Raw genomic sequence first — 14,740 nt, 5'->3', positions numbered from 1 at the left:
TGTGTGTGTGTGTGTGTGTGTGTGTGTGTGTGTGTGTGTGTTTAGGAGTATGTCAGAGAGCTGTGTTGTTATTTTAGTGTGTGTGTGTGTGTGTGTGTGTGTGTGTGTGTTTAGGAGTATGTCAGAGAGCTGTGTTGTTATTTTAGTGTGTGTGTGTGTGTGTGTGTGTGTGTGTGTGTGTGTGTGTGTGTGTGTGTGTGTGTGTGTGACTGTGTGTGTGTGTGCGTGTTTGGGTGCGTGTTTGCGTACGTTTGCTTGTGCGTGCATGCTGTCTGAACCCCCTGATCACGTGAACGAAGCCCCCAGAAGCCTCATGGTCGCGTGAAACCCCACTTCAAAGAAACCTGCCTCAGTTAAACCCGGATTTATAGGCAGTAAAGATAGACGTTATATATCCCAAGGCCAAATTGCGTGCGTTGAGTGTGCCAGTGGGTGTGCGTGCGGCCTGCGTGGGTGTAGTGGTGTAGGGCGGGGTGTTATGAGAGGGCGGGGAGGCGTGGTGAGCTTGTTGATGTGATGTTATCTCGTGGGGAATAAATCGCTCAGGAGAAGGTGTTTGGGAGCTTCAGCCAGCGAGAATATCCACACAAATGTAACCTCAAAAATAATGTCACTAATTCAAGATGCTATATACGTGTTGACGCTAAATTATATGACCTCGGAGTTAATAAATCGCTTAGGAGAAGGTATTAGGGAGCTTTCTCGTGACAAATAAATCGCTTAGGAAAAGGCGTTAGGGAGCTTCTGTCACCGTAACCTCAAAAATAATGTCACTAATTCAAGGTGCTATATACGTGTTGGCGCTAAATTATGTGGCCCCGTTGGTGATAAATCGCTTAGGAGAAGGTGTTAGGGAGCTTCTCGTGCCAGCTCCTTAAGGCTGGCTCTAAAATACACTCTATGTATACCAGAATAGAGGTCCAGGGTAGACTGTGTATATTTAGGCTGTATTTCTGATATACTGGATGTGTCATTGGTGAGTTTGAGAATTTTTGTGTATGGAGTTTGTGTGTAGAGTTTCAGAGCTGTGTGTGTGTGTGTGTGTGTGTGTGTGTGTGTGTGTGTGTACGATTTAGAGCTGTTAGGATGTATGTGTATATGTTAGGTATAGAAATTATTTAGTGTGTGTATGTATGTATATGTGTATGTATGTATGTATGTATATATGTATGCATGTATGTATGTATGTAAGAATTATTAGTTCAGATGCATGTACTGTATATATGTATGTATTTATGTGTGTATGTATGTATGTATGTACTGTATGTATGTATGTGTACGTATGAGGGAGTTGAGGGACGTGTGTATAACCAGACAGTCCTAAGAGCAGTGAGGTAGAGATTTATTTTTCTCATTACACCTAACACCTTCTCTTAAGCGATTTATTTTTCTTATTACACCTAACACCTTTCTTAAGCAATTTTTTTTTTTTTTTACTACGCCTAACATCTTTTATTAAGTGATTTATTTTTCTTATTGCACCTTACTGTCCTCCTCTGTGTTGCATAAATCCTTCTAATACCGTCATACCCTGCATAAACAACTCACAAAAAGATATCAGCCAGTCATATCCAAAAATAAATCGGTAAGGAAGAGGTGTTAGGGAGCTGACACGTGTTTATATACAGTAATTAGGCATGTATATCCTTGTCTTATTATTTCACTGACACATTGATCGAATTTACTCATTTAATTAGCTGGCATAGAGTGCAGTGATAAATTGTGAATGAAGTTGTGGTGTGTGTGTGTGTGTGTGTGTGTGTGTGTGTGTGTGTGTGTGTGTGTGTGCGCGCGCGCGCCCTAAACCTGACCCCATCTTTAGGTAAGAATACATGGCTGGATGATGATGATGATGATGATGATGATGATAGTAGTGGTGATGATGATGATGATGTGATGATGATGATGATGATGATGATTGTAATGATGATGATGATGATGGTAATGGTGGTGGCAGTGATGATGATGATGATGATGATGATAGTAGTGGTGGTGGTAATGGTGATGATGATGATGATGACAGTATACCCTAATTAGTGATGGCTCTAATTACTCTGATATTAATAGGTTGATAATGTGATACCGGTATATGGTAATTTTTAGTGTCAGGAAAGAGACAGGGAATTGGCATGTAAATAAACCATTAATTAAGTCTTGGCTTCCTAACACGTGATGATGATAATAATAATAATAATAATAATAATAATAATAATAATGATGATGATGATGATAGATAAGTGACAATAATAATAGTAATAATAATGATAATAATAATAATAATAATAATAATAAATGATAATAATAATAAATATGATAACCTATTTCCCCCATGGACTTGTTTTCTCACACACACACACACACACACACACACACACACACACACACACACACACACACACACACGATTAAATAGCATAGAAAATTTTGTCTAAAACTGTTGTGTAATTTTTTTCACGTCCAGTATTTGGTAAAACCATATTTGTAAATCCATTCTTCGCTATACAAGACTTCATAATCTTTACCTATCTATCTATCTATTGCCAGATGCCTTAATCCCGTAAGGGGTGGCCACAAACAAATCACCTCAATGTCGCCCTGTCCCCTGCCATTTCATTGCCCTGCACCCAGCTCACACCCCCCTCTCTCACATACCTCTCCATTGATCAGAAATATTGGACTGAAATTCGTTTGTCTGTCAGTCTGTTTTATTGTCTGTTTCATCACTTGATTTGAGATGGAGGGATGGAGTGGAGAGGTATATGGGAGAGGGGTGTGTGAGATGGGAGCAGGGCAGTGAAGTGGATGGGGACGGGGTGACATGGAGGCACTTTGTTTGTGGCCATCCCTATCAGGATTAAGGCGTCTGGCAGAAGATGTAGATAGATAGATAGAATATGATGTGTACTGTGTTAATATTTAGTTATATCGTTGCTTATATGCAATGATGGTTAGTGAGAATATTGTTAAGAGAAGCATGCCTTTTTTTTTTTCTTTTCTAATTATGTGTCAAGGTGGAATATGTTTACATGGTTCTCTCTCTCTCTCTCTCTCTCTCTCGTGTGGTCTGGGTCTCCACTGTATGATACAGTACCGATTATTATAATTTGCTTTGTGTTTCGTACGGTATATTAAAAAAATGGCGCATAACTAACTGTTCCTGTAAGTGAAAAAATTACATGCGTATCAAAACCATGTTACTTTTTCTTTATATTCTGTGTACATTATGTTTTGTATGTGAGTGATGGAAACCAGACATTTTTGCTTTAAGAATGTGAAATCAGTAAGTGTACTATTAAAACATCTTTGCATCATTTGGTTTTATAAGTGTATTCATAGCATTTATCAGTAATTATTTTTCGGACCCCACCAGAGAGCTAGATGTACGGTAATGAATATGTGGTTTTGATTATGTATTTGTAACATTTCGGGGGCCATATGGAGAGGGTGGAGTGTGAGAGACTGGCAAGGAGAGTGTATGTTGTGAGTGAGGTCGAAGGGGGGAGAGGGAGGGTGAGGCCAAGGATTAGATGGAGGGATGGAGTGGAAAGGTATATGAGAGAGGGGGGTGTGAGCTGGGAGCAGGGCAGTGAAATGGAGGGGGACAGGGTGACATGGAGGCAATTTGTTTGTGGCCACCCCTTACTGGATTAAGGCGTCTGGCAATAGATATAGATAGATAGATAGAACATTTTTCAGTGATACGATCTTATACTCTAATTTTTCTTCACAGTGGGGTACATGTAAAGAGTATACTGTGTTATACTTTGATTTCCCTTCATAGTGTGTAAAAGTTTGTTTTACCAAATCTAGAAGAATTCTCTGCTATTTACTGTACTGTACTTCCTTTCTTGATGTATGTTCTTTTTTTTTTCAATGTATCAGTCATTTAGCCAAATATGTATTTATGTGTTTATCTATCTCCTAATATGTCTCTCTATACTTATCACTGCTTCTGTAATGTAGTACTATTTGTATGTTTCCTTGTTTAAATCCTATACTATGATAGCAAAAATTTTTCTCTTTCTACCAGAGTATTTAATGTTACTTAGCTGTTGTAGTGAAGGGGTTTGTGGAGGCTGCTTATCAGAAAGTCTCCCCTTAATCCAATAAAATCTCTCAGTGGTAGGCAGGTAGATTTTAAAGTTCGTTTGTTGGAAGGGCTTAACTTATATTATTGCTCCTAAGTGGGAGTGGCCTGTTCTGATACTTCACTATTTTTCTGTCATGCAGATATCCTAACTTTGATTTTTTCTTCTGCAGGATGGGTGCGAGCGATGGCGTGTGGAGGGTGAGGTGTGGCGAGTGCAAGAGGCTCTGGGCCAGCGCTTGGGCACGGCTGCTATGATGGTGAAGCGCCGTGACTCTCGCCTTCACGCCATCAACACCATAGAGAAAACCATCCAGAAACTGCAACAAGACACAGTCAACCGTACTTCCAGCATTAGTGGATCATCGCCTGAACCAAATCCTTCAGACATCATGGATGCCGTTAATGCTAACCAGGTAACTATGCATGTTTGTGTGTACTGAGATGTAGTGCTGCCATCAGGTGACTTTACACTAATTGACAAACCAAACAGTTTATAGTAATATATTAAAGGAAAGCATTTACTACACTGGGTGGTAACCATATATAAACAAATACTGTAGATGCCTAGTGGTCTGGTAAGGTAAGGTATAACTTTGGTACTGAAGATACAACAGTTTTTGTAGTTATCAGCTTCATTGTAGGATTAGATGCCTTAACCATAGCTTTCAGCAATTTAATTGTGCCTATATTGTGTTTTGTACCATACTTAAAGTGACTTCGTTTAGTTACCGGTATGCTAACCTTCAGTTCACTTTACGTCTGCCAGTAAGTGCTGGGGTTCTAGTTAGCTTTAAACTGGATTTCATAAAGTCCTGAAATTATTATTATTATTTTATTTTAGCATACTTCAGATTACTCGAATTGTAGCAGTTTGGAGGAACTCTGCTTGGTGTGATATGATAGTTGGTTTTTGAAAGAATGAATGTTCTTGTAAGAGGAGAGTTTTGGAAGTTTCTGTGTACGTCATGTCCAAGTCTGTGTTTATGTTGTTGGATATCATACTTCTGAGGCAGCATAAAAAGAGTTTTAGCATACAGTCATGGAAAGCATGACTGATGAATGAGAATAAGTGCTGTGTCTGTACTGAAAACTGTGTTGTATTGAAAATGAAGGGATTGTCAGCATTTTTAAGATGGATCATAAAAAATAAGAATAATAAGAATACTGTAATTAAGTAAATAAATAAATAAATATAGCACTCTAAAAGCATATACTGTACATATATTTCATGGCTTTGGATTATACACAAGAGTACATGTAATTGATAAGTGGTTACTGAAAAACCCAAAATATTCATGGCAACTGTTGGAAGTGACTTAGTTTCAACCAAGCTGTAACTACAGATTTGATGGGAGTCCAGGCAGAGATTTTACATGTTTTAGGTCATGTACCCTTCTAACATTCTGGTTTGTTTACATCAGCTTCCGGATGATGACGCCACCGGGGATGATGTCAGTGATATGCCGGAACTTGACTCCCTCACCTCGGACACACTGGACCCTCGCAGCACCTCTGAGGCTGGCAAGGGCAGTGGGGGACGAGGAGCAAAACTCACCAATCAGAATTCCGACGATCTGGACTCCCCCACCGATACGTTACTTCAGCAGGACATCCCACCAGGGAAAATGCCAGCAGCCATTGAAGCTGTTTTACGGGGTACCTGGCCATTTGAGAAGGCGTTATGGCATTCCAGTCCTGCATCAATGGGCATGCCATATAAAAACAGTAATCAGGTGGGCACTGAGCTCTACATTCCTGCCTTACTTTGCCTTATACCTGCCTTTCATATGCCTCTCCATCCGTACCTTATACCTGCCTTTCTTTTGGCTCCACCCCTGGCTTATATCTGTCCTTCCCCTGGTTCTCTGCCCCTGCCTTATACCTTCTTTTCTTTTGCCCCTCCACCCTTGCCATATACCTGCCTTTCTTTTGCCTCTCCAACCCTGCCATATACCTACTTTTTTTTATTTTATTTTTTTTTTTTTTTTATTTATTTTTTTTTTTTGCCTCCACCCCTGCCATATACCTGCCTTTCCTTTGCCCTTCCACCCTGCCTTTGTCTACCTTGTAATGAAAATAATGAACTCTTTCCCTACTCTTGCCCTAATCTTGCTTTACCCCTGCCATTCCCTGCTCTTGTTACATCATCCCTACCAAACTATGTCTTACCCTGTACTGTATAAGGAGTAGTGTATTATTGCGTACACTGCTATCAAGCCACGTCATAATGATAAATAACAGGAGAGTGAACAGTAACTTACGAAACTCAGTGTTGCAATCTTTGGAACCCAGCAAATTTTTCAGGATAATGTGTGAGAGTGTCATAATTCTCCATCTTAAAGTGGAGCATTATCCTTGACCACAGCCGTACATGTTGTTCTGTTGTTTGATGGTACTGGTATTCTTTTGTACTGGTATGAATTTCATTAGAATTTTGTGAAGGATTAATTCTTCTGTGCACATGCATAGTAACTTGAGCATAGCATGATGTGTCTCACTGGCTGTACAAGACAAATGATAGTACTGTGAAGGAGGATATTCTTTGTTAATTGTGTAACTAATGTACGTCTGCTGTTATCCAGGAGAGGGGTTGGAGATTGAAATTGGGGCTTTCAAGTCTTCTGATTCATGTCCTAAAAGAGATAATAGATTCAAACTTCAGATATTCTCTTCTCACATAAAAGTTGAGAAATATGGGAAGAATGATTATCCATCGTCTCTTTCTAAAACAGTTGGTTGTTCATCATAAATATGTCCACTTGGGGTCTGACTAACACCTTTTAATTCTGTAAAGTTTCAAGATTTCCCTGAAGTAAAGAAACTAAATAGTGAATTCTAAGATATTACCATCTCATTGAATATTGCATCTCATACAGTACATTTTACTAGTACAGTGTGTTGTATCACCAGTACAATAATCGAACATACTGAATAGGTACTGTACAATATTTATTTACAATAACTAGCAGATGCCTGACTAGTCACTTTGTTGTAATGGTTCTGTGGTTCTGTGCAGTTTCTTCTTTTAACTCATTCACTGTTTGCAGGAGGTTCCTGGGATTATGGCCACTTCCAGCGTAACCAACCGACGTGCCCAGAGTACACAACAACTCCTCACCAATAAGGTAATAGTGACTAATGTACTGTAATGTGTTTCCATTCCCAGTGCTCTTTGAAGAAATTCCATTCATGCCAGTATTTTTGTGCTTCATTATTAGTTTTTGTTTTATATTATTGTCATACTATTGCATATTTAAATTATGATCAGATAAATTGATTACCATGTCTCTTTACCTGTAAGACTTTTTTTTTTTTTTTTCATGCATACATTATTGAGAGCCTTAACAGTTATAATGATTAAGATGCTGCATGCAGATTAATTGCCTTTGAGCCTGTTTTGTGCATAACTGCTTTTACAACAATAAATTCTTGGTTTGCATGTACTAATACTTTATGCAACTGAGGATGTGCAAGCACTGAGTTCCATTTCACTGGGCATTCTGTTCTCCCTCCATCTTGTTTTAGTCTTTTTCTTTCCTTGCATTCTGAACCTACATCACTCCAGCCATAAGTGAGAAAAAGAGATTGAGTTGGATGATGATGACGATGATGACGAACTTCTTCCTAAACACAAAGACTATACAGTGAGGACATCCACGTGTGTTGTATTGTCTTTCAGCTGGGTTCATCCGTGGCTGAGTTTTATAATATTGCCTGACCACATGGGCCAATAGTGTTTCTTTTGTCAGTCCGAAATTAGATCCCAGTACCCAGCACTCTTTCCATATCTTGTCATACAGTCATGCCATATTCATATCTGATGATCCCCATATGATCCACTCAAAATATACTCTTTTTACTTTAATTATATACCTAAAACTACCTTCTCTCCATTTTCACTGCTAAGTTATAGAAATGAATTAACACTAGAATGGGGTCCTGCTCATGAAGAAGTGCTGTGGAAAGGATGCAGAGGCATAGTACTGTCTTTTTCTGCCACTGAGCGACATGAAATAATCCGCAAAGGGATGCAAATCTAGGCCAAGTAAAAGTAAAAAGTGTGGTGACTTTATTCCTCATTTTTCTCATCTTTTACATCTGTGCCTTATAGTTATCTTTTCACATCCACAGTGTCTGCCAAGAATTCATTTAGGATGATATATCCAGTGTAATCCCAAAACAGTCATGTTAACTAAAATGTGTGCCATCTCCAGTTCTTTATTTCACATCAGTTTGCCTTGTAACTTACACAGATATACCCAACCTGTGATGTTCTGTTTTTTATCATAATTCTGTACATTAGCTGCATACTAGCACATAAGCACATTTAGTAAAGAAGTACAGTACTCTTATTATACATGCAGTTCACTTGTATAGACCACCTTAGTGCCTTGTGTTTATATATAGCCCATTTTGTTTACATCTTACACACCCTCATAACTCTGCTGAAGGGTCGCACTTTTCAGCATCATTCTTCAGTTAAGCTGGCAGTGCATGGATAGCTAACTGTTTTATTGCATTCTTCGTTCCTTAGCTTCTTATGTCATCTCATACTTTTCCTTCAGTTTATTTTCTGTTGCAGCTCAGATTTATTGAACTTGTTAAAAGAGAACATGATGCATAGTAAAATTTTCTTGTTCTTTTTCAAACTTTTTAAAAACTTCTTCCCCATGATTTTACAATTCTTATTATTTTGTTCTTCATAGGAATTCGTATTCATATATTATAAATTTAAGGTCCAGTGCATATCATCTGTTCAGCATTTAATGCATGCTTCTCACCTAACATAGACACGTTAATTCTTTTTCCAGTTTGCATAAAAAATCCTTCCTGTAACCTTAGATATTTGATAACTGTTGGTTGCAGGGTATTGTAGTGAGCTGAGCAGCACTGTATCATCAAGTACTGCACTTCCTGATCTCTATCCCATACGTACCCTAAGTTTTATCCCATTCATATCCATCTACTTTGCTTCGTTGCATGGAAGGTATTGCACAGAATTAGGGTACTTTATCATATCACATACGTCCTTATCTTTACGCCACACATGCATCCTAATCTTTATGCCACACATCTCCACCTACTTTGATTAATAGCCTGTAAATGCACCAATCTGTATTCCTGCACCTGAGCCACCTTTTCTTGCCTCCCCCAGATGGAGATGGTGTATGGGCTGCTCTCCATGTTTTCACTGGGGGATCGCGATGACATGAGCCGCACTCTCTTGGCCATGTCCTCGTCTCCAGATTCCTGTGTGGCCATGCGACAATCTGGATGCCTGCCTTTGCTCATACAGGTGCCTTGGGATTGGTTTTTGCGTGCTTTTGACCCTTTTAATCCGATGATGCATTTTGAGTTTTATATTTGCTATTCACAGATGATTTTATTCAGCTCAGGAGGGATGTTTTGAGCTGTGGGGGTTAGATCTAACATTTTAAACGCTTCAGTATGATGTCTTTCTTAAGTTGAATAGAATAATCTGAAAATAACAAGAATGAACTACAAAAAGTATGCCATGGGGTTGGAGAGGGTAGTGTAAAGTGATTGTTGTTTATACAAATGTAACTCCTTCAGTCTAGTGACATACTTTTCTTTTTTTTCTTTTTTAATGATTTTATTAACTTTGGAGAAACTGTTTGTAGTGATGGGGTTTGAAGGAATCTCCATTAACTGCTTTACAGTCTGATCTCTCTGTCTGAGCTGAGTAAAATCACCTAAAAGTGGTAAGAATAAAAATAAATGTACATCACATCATTGGGCTGAAGGAGTTAAGACTTTGATATTAGGCACTGAAAGAGTTTGCTTGTTGACATGTCTTCCTAAACTAAGATACTCCCACAACTGCAGCATGTATTAATTCTGACACAATGAATAGAACCTTGTTTGGGTCAGGTTGGTGATAATTTAATATACAGTGCATAATCTGGTGATCCAGTGTACTGAAAGAAAACATTCATCTTCACCTGATGTCCGTTGCAGTTGATAATACCTGTTGTTTTAATTTGCAGCTGTTACATGGAGGAGATGGTGATGTAGCTCCAACCCGAGAGACCCGACTCAGAGCAGCCCAGGCGCTACACAACATTGTACACTCACACCCAGATGACAAACGTGGCAGAAGGGAAGCCAGGTAGGAAATGTACCTTAGACAGATTATTATAATTTAATGCATTCTGTGTACCGTTTACTTTAATTCACCGGGTCAGTCTCGATCATGTGATGGTCGTGATCGTTAGCATTTCACCCTTCTGGAAGAGAGCTGAGAGCTCATATAGTCTGAGCTAATGGCAAGCCTGTGACCTTCACACTTGCACACAAGCATCCCCTTGCTCAAGGGAGACAGTAATTACCCTCTTCGTTAGTGAAAGTTTTTGCAAACTGGGCAAGGTGCAAACTCCCGTCTACCAGACGGCAGGCGAGAGCGTTAACCCGTTAACTGCCCTATACAGCCTGGGCTGTTCCGAGTGCAACTGCTCAATACAGCCCTGGCTGTGCCGGTGCATTTCGTATATAGCGCCACGGTGACCAAGGCCGACGCATGCAAGCATGGTGGAGCCTTCAAAACCGAAAACGAAAACCATACATTCCAATAAGGAATCAGACACTTTGATGTTCTTCCACGGCTTTACTAAGGTAAATATTGAGATAATATTTCGTTACTATATACTTTGGCATGTGTTCTCTCAATTCCTAAGACAAAATTTGGCCTTCGGGAAATTTCAGTTTTACCCCTATGTCTGCGCACCACAGACACCTCAAAAAATCAGCCATGAGCAGTTAACGGGTTAAATTGAGCCAGCAAGCGGTGTGTGTGTGTGTGTGTGTGTGTGTGTGTGTGTGTGTGTGTGTGTGTGTGTGTGCATTCTTCCAGTTTTTATCCCATACACTCAGGCAATTTCCATCAGATTATTTCCCAATCCAATCTTTGACGAGACCCTACATTTTTTCCTTTTATCTATCTAACTATCTATTGCTAGACACCTTAATCCCATAAGGGGTGGCCACAAACAAATTGCCTCCATATTGCCCTGTCCTTCGCCATTTCACTGCCCTGCTCCCAGCTCACACCCCCCTCTCTCGTATACCTCTCCACTCCGTCCTGTGTGTGCGTGCGTGCGTGTGTGTGCATACGTGCGCTTCAAAAATAAACACTTCTGTACAGTAGTCCAGGATTGCCTAGACTAAATATCAGGGAACCAGATGCAGTTTCATTTTACTTTCTCAGCTTTACTGTAATTTTTCAAATGTGCAGCTGTTAAGATAGTGACCCAATTTTTTTTCTAATATTTTTAGCATGTGTCAGATGTACCATATATAAATTAGTAATCCAGATATAAACTTTTCAGAGTGGTTCGATTACAGGAGCAAATATTAATCCTGATATTAAATTTTCAGAGTGCTGCGATTACTAGAGCAAATTCGTGACTACTCAGATTACCTGTATGAACGTCTGGAAAGAACAAGTGCAGGAAGAGGCCCACTACTAGAAGATGACATGGATCGCCACCCCTGCCCTGCCATGGCCGCCCTGATGAAGCTTTCATTTGACGAGGATCACCGCCATGCCATGTGTTCTTTGGGTGGCCTACATGCTATTGCGGAACTCATTAGGAGAGACCATGATGGCCACGGTTCAACCACTTCAGACCAATATTGTGTTACACTTAGGAGGTATATACTTTTTTTCATAGCTCTGTTGTGAGTGTAAGGAGTATTTCAGTTACATTTTAGCATGCAAGAAAGCTTTGTAATATACTTTTTTTTTTTTTTTAAATTTGCTATAGTATTTTTAAAGAATACATGGCTGTGAAAGAGTGTCATTTGATTTACTTAATAGTATCAGGGTTATAAGGAACTTTTATGTTTTAGATTATTGGATTTTGAAATTTTATGAAATACCATTGTGTGCATGAGTGGATTTGGGTTATGGATGGATGTACAACTCAGCATAGCTACAGTACAAAAGCCATATAATTGTAGTTTTACCTCTTGGCCTAGATTTTTGTCCTTTTGCAGCTTATTTCACACAGCCCAGTAGCAGAATAAGACAATACTGTGGCTCTGCATCCTTTCCACAATACTTCTTCATGACCTGCATCATATTCTATTGTTAATCTCTTGTTACAGCTCAGTGTATAGCTGGAGAGATGGCAATTTTAGGCCAAGTTAGAGTAAAACAGGTATAGTTTTTATTAATTCTGTATTACTTTTATTTCAAATGTGTCAAATATTTTCTTTACAGATACTCTGGTATGGCCCTGACTAACCTAACATTTGGGGATGGCACCAACAAGGCTTTGCTGTGTTCCTTCAGATCTTTCATGCGATCACTAGTCTCGCAGCTACACTCTCCCAGTGAAGATCTAAGACAGGTACACTAATCATATTGTATCATTTATAAAGGCTCCAACAGGCATGCATGCATCAGCCTTGGTCACCTAATGGTGGCTCTCCATGCTGCTTGATCTCTGGCAGCCTCCCTATTCATCCCCTTATCCATGATGTGACACTCAGTGGCCTGATACTAATGTGGATTTTTTAAAAAAAAGAAAATCATCCTGACCCTTTTTCCCCTGTAAAGATCGGAGAAGGTAGTATCCAGAAACAAAAAAGGAAGAAGTATGAAAACAGGGGAGATATTAACCCTTTCACACCGAGCAGTAAGTTTCTGGTTTGGTGAACTTGAACACATGTGGTATCTAGGCTGAGGGTGATGTGACTGCCATTTGATCAGCTTTTTACGTTCAAAATTGTTTATTCTGGGGTTTGTGATGTAATTTGCATTGAAATACAACTTTAGGAGGATTTTTTTTTTTTCTTTTTTTTTTTTGTCCATATGCCGGTTCAAGAGGTACTTCTCATAACACAATTTGCACCACCATTCATCTTCAGAAGGCAATATTGGTGGCATGAATCCATTCTGGTGTGCAAAAGGGTGAAATATATTGTACACTGAGTGAAGTGGGCACAGGGTCATTAATATATTATTTGCATTGATACAGTTTAAATACACCCGCCAGACAGAATACAATAATTGTCAACAATCAGTTTGAAAAAGGAATTCCAGATCCTTGTTATGTATTCAGAACATGTTTCACTCTGGTAGCTTGCTATCTTATCAAATCCCTCACTTCATCAACTCCATACCTTGCATTCTCACACATTCATGGTTCAGATCCATCCACCTGCCTGTTGGCCTACCATATCTCTTTCCACCTTCATTATTCACAAACATAAACAGTTCTAATAGCCATTCTGTTAAGATCTTATGCTTGTAGAAAAGAAAATACTGACTTGGATCTTATCATTTTAATTTGTGGATAACCTAGAACTTTTCAGCACAGTAAAATGTTAAGATTTAAGCCTTTTATTTTTTTAATTGTCTTTATTGCGGTAAAATGAATCTTTGGTAATTAATTACTTATAGTAACCAATTGCTGCCATGCCTCAGGTGACAGCCAGTGTTCTTCGCAATCTGTCATGGCGAGCTGATGGTGCAAGCAAGGCCAGCTTGCGAGATGTTGGAGCTGTGGCTATACTAATGCAGGCAGCACTCTCAGCTCGCAAGGAGTCAACACTCAAGGTTATACTCTCAGCAGTCTGGAACCTCTCGGCTCACTGTAGCATCAACAAGGTAAGGAAAACAATGCTGTGATGTGGAAATTTGTTGCCCGAAAAGTAAAATCATCATCATCGCCATCATCATTGTCCTTGTCCCTGTCACTTTCATTGTCATCATCATTGTCATTGTTAGCATCAGTATCTTGATAATGATCATCATTGTTATCATCCAAACTAAGTTTCCCATGTTCACGATGACAGATACAGTACTATATACACCCGTCATCGAATCCTATACTGTACTGCCTCATCTGGAGCATAGAGGTAGTCTGGTGGTTAGTGTTATTAGCTACAAAACTGTTGGCCAGTTAGTGCTAGTTTGAATCCAGGTGTGGCCAGGTACTGCTACTCAACTCAGGTGTCCATTTAGGCTTTGCGTATTGGTCAGTAAAATGAGTACCAGGGGTAACATTTAAAGGGGGTAACTTTGGTACTGTACCCTGGATGATGAAGTGACCTTATATCCTAGGATAGAGGGTAAATAATCAGTTACAGGTTCAAAGGTCTAAGTTATAGAGATGAACACCATGGCTAAGGTCCTCACTGTGTCTGTCCCCCACCTTTACCTGTATAAAGACATGTTGTTAGTGCAGTGCACATTGAATTTCAAATATAACTTTTCCGTAATTTTAAGTGCACATCAAGTCAGTGCAGGTAATTGATCATACTTTGCAGGCTGAGATCTGTGCAGTGGAGGGAGCACTGGCCTTCATATGTAGCACACTCACCTATAAGTCTCAGTCAAAAACCCTGGCTATTGTGGAGAATGGAGGAGGAATACTCAGGAACATATCTAGTCATATTGCAGTGCGAGAGGACCTCAGGTAAGCAAGACGATGATAACTTTCATTGGTTAGGAGAATATCCACTAAAATGTTTTAAATACTGCATCGTGTAAAGTAAACTATATGCTAATGGAGTCTGTAAATTAGTCATGTCTAGTTGTACTTAGTATTATACTATGTAAAATAAATTTATTGTGCAGTAATTTTGGCAATAGAGTCTATCAAAGCTTGATACAAAGCTTTT

At 39.3% G+C, this 14,740-nt stretch overlaps 1 protein-coding gene across 1 annotated transcript in view; it reads left to right on the top strand.

Moving 5' to 3' along the window:
* LOC145418605 (uncharacterized) overlaps window positions 1–14,740 on the top strand; it is a 182,443-nt gene that overhangs the window by 110,537 nt on the left and 57,166 nt on the right. The window contains exons 5-13 of the mRNA XM_080286973.1: window positions 4,261–4,503; window positions 5,512–5,823; window positions 7,138–7,215; window positions 9,246–9,386; window positions 10,099–10,220; window positions 11,486–11,761; window positions 12,333–12,462; window positions 13,542–13,724; window positions 14,387–14,535. Of these exons, the coding sequence (XP_080143099.1) occupies window positions 4,261–4,503; window positions 5,512–5,823; window positions 7,138–7,215; window positions 9,246–9,386; window positions 10,099–10,220; window positions 11,486–11,761; window positions 12,333–12,462; window positions 13,542–13,724; window positions 14,387–14,535 (1,634 nt within the window). The remainder of the gene's footprint in view (window positions 1–4,260; window positions 4,504–5,511; window positions 5,824–7,137; window positions 7,216–9,245; window positions 9,387–10,098; window positions 10,221–11,485; window positions 11,762–12,332; window positions 12,463–13,541; window positions 13,725–14,386; window positions 14,536–14,740) is intronic.

Source organism: Coenobita brevimanus, chromosome 115 (genome assembly GCF_032717465.1).
Source record: "Coenobita brevimanus isolate Jiangsu-jjx chromosome 115, ASM3271746v2, whole genome shotgun sequence".
In the NCBI taxonomy this organism is placed as follows: domain Eukaryota; kingdom Metazoa; phylum Arthropoda; class Malacostraca; order Decapoda; family Coenobitidae; genus Coenobita; species Coenobita brevimanus.
This window is presented reverse-complemented; position numbering and strand designations above follow the sequence as displayed.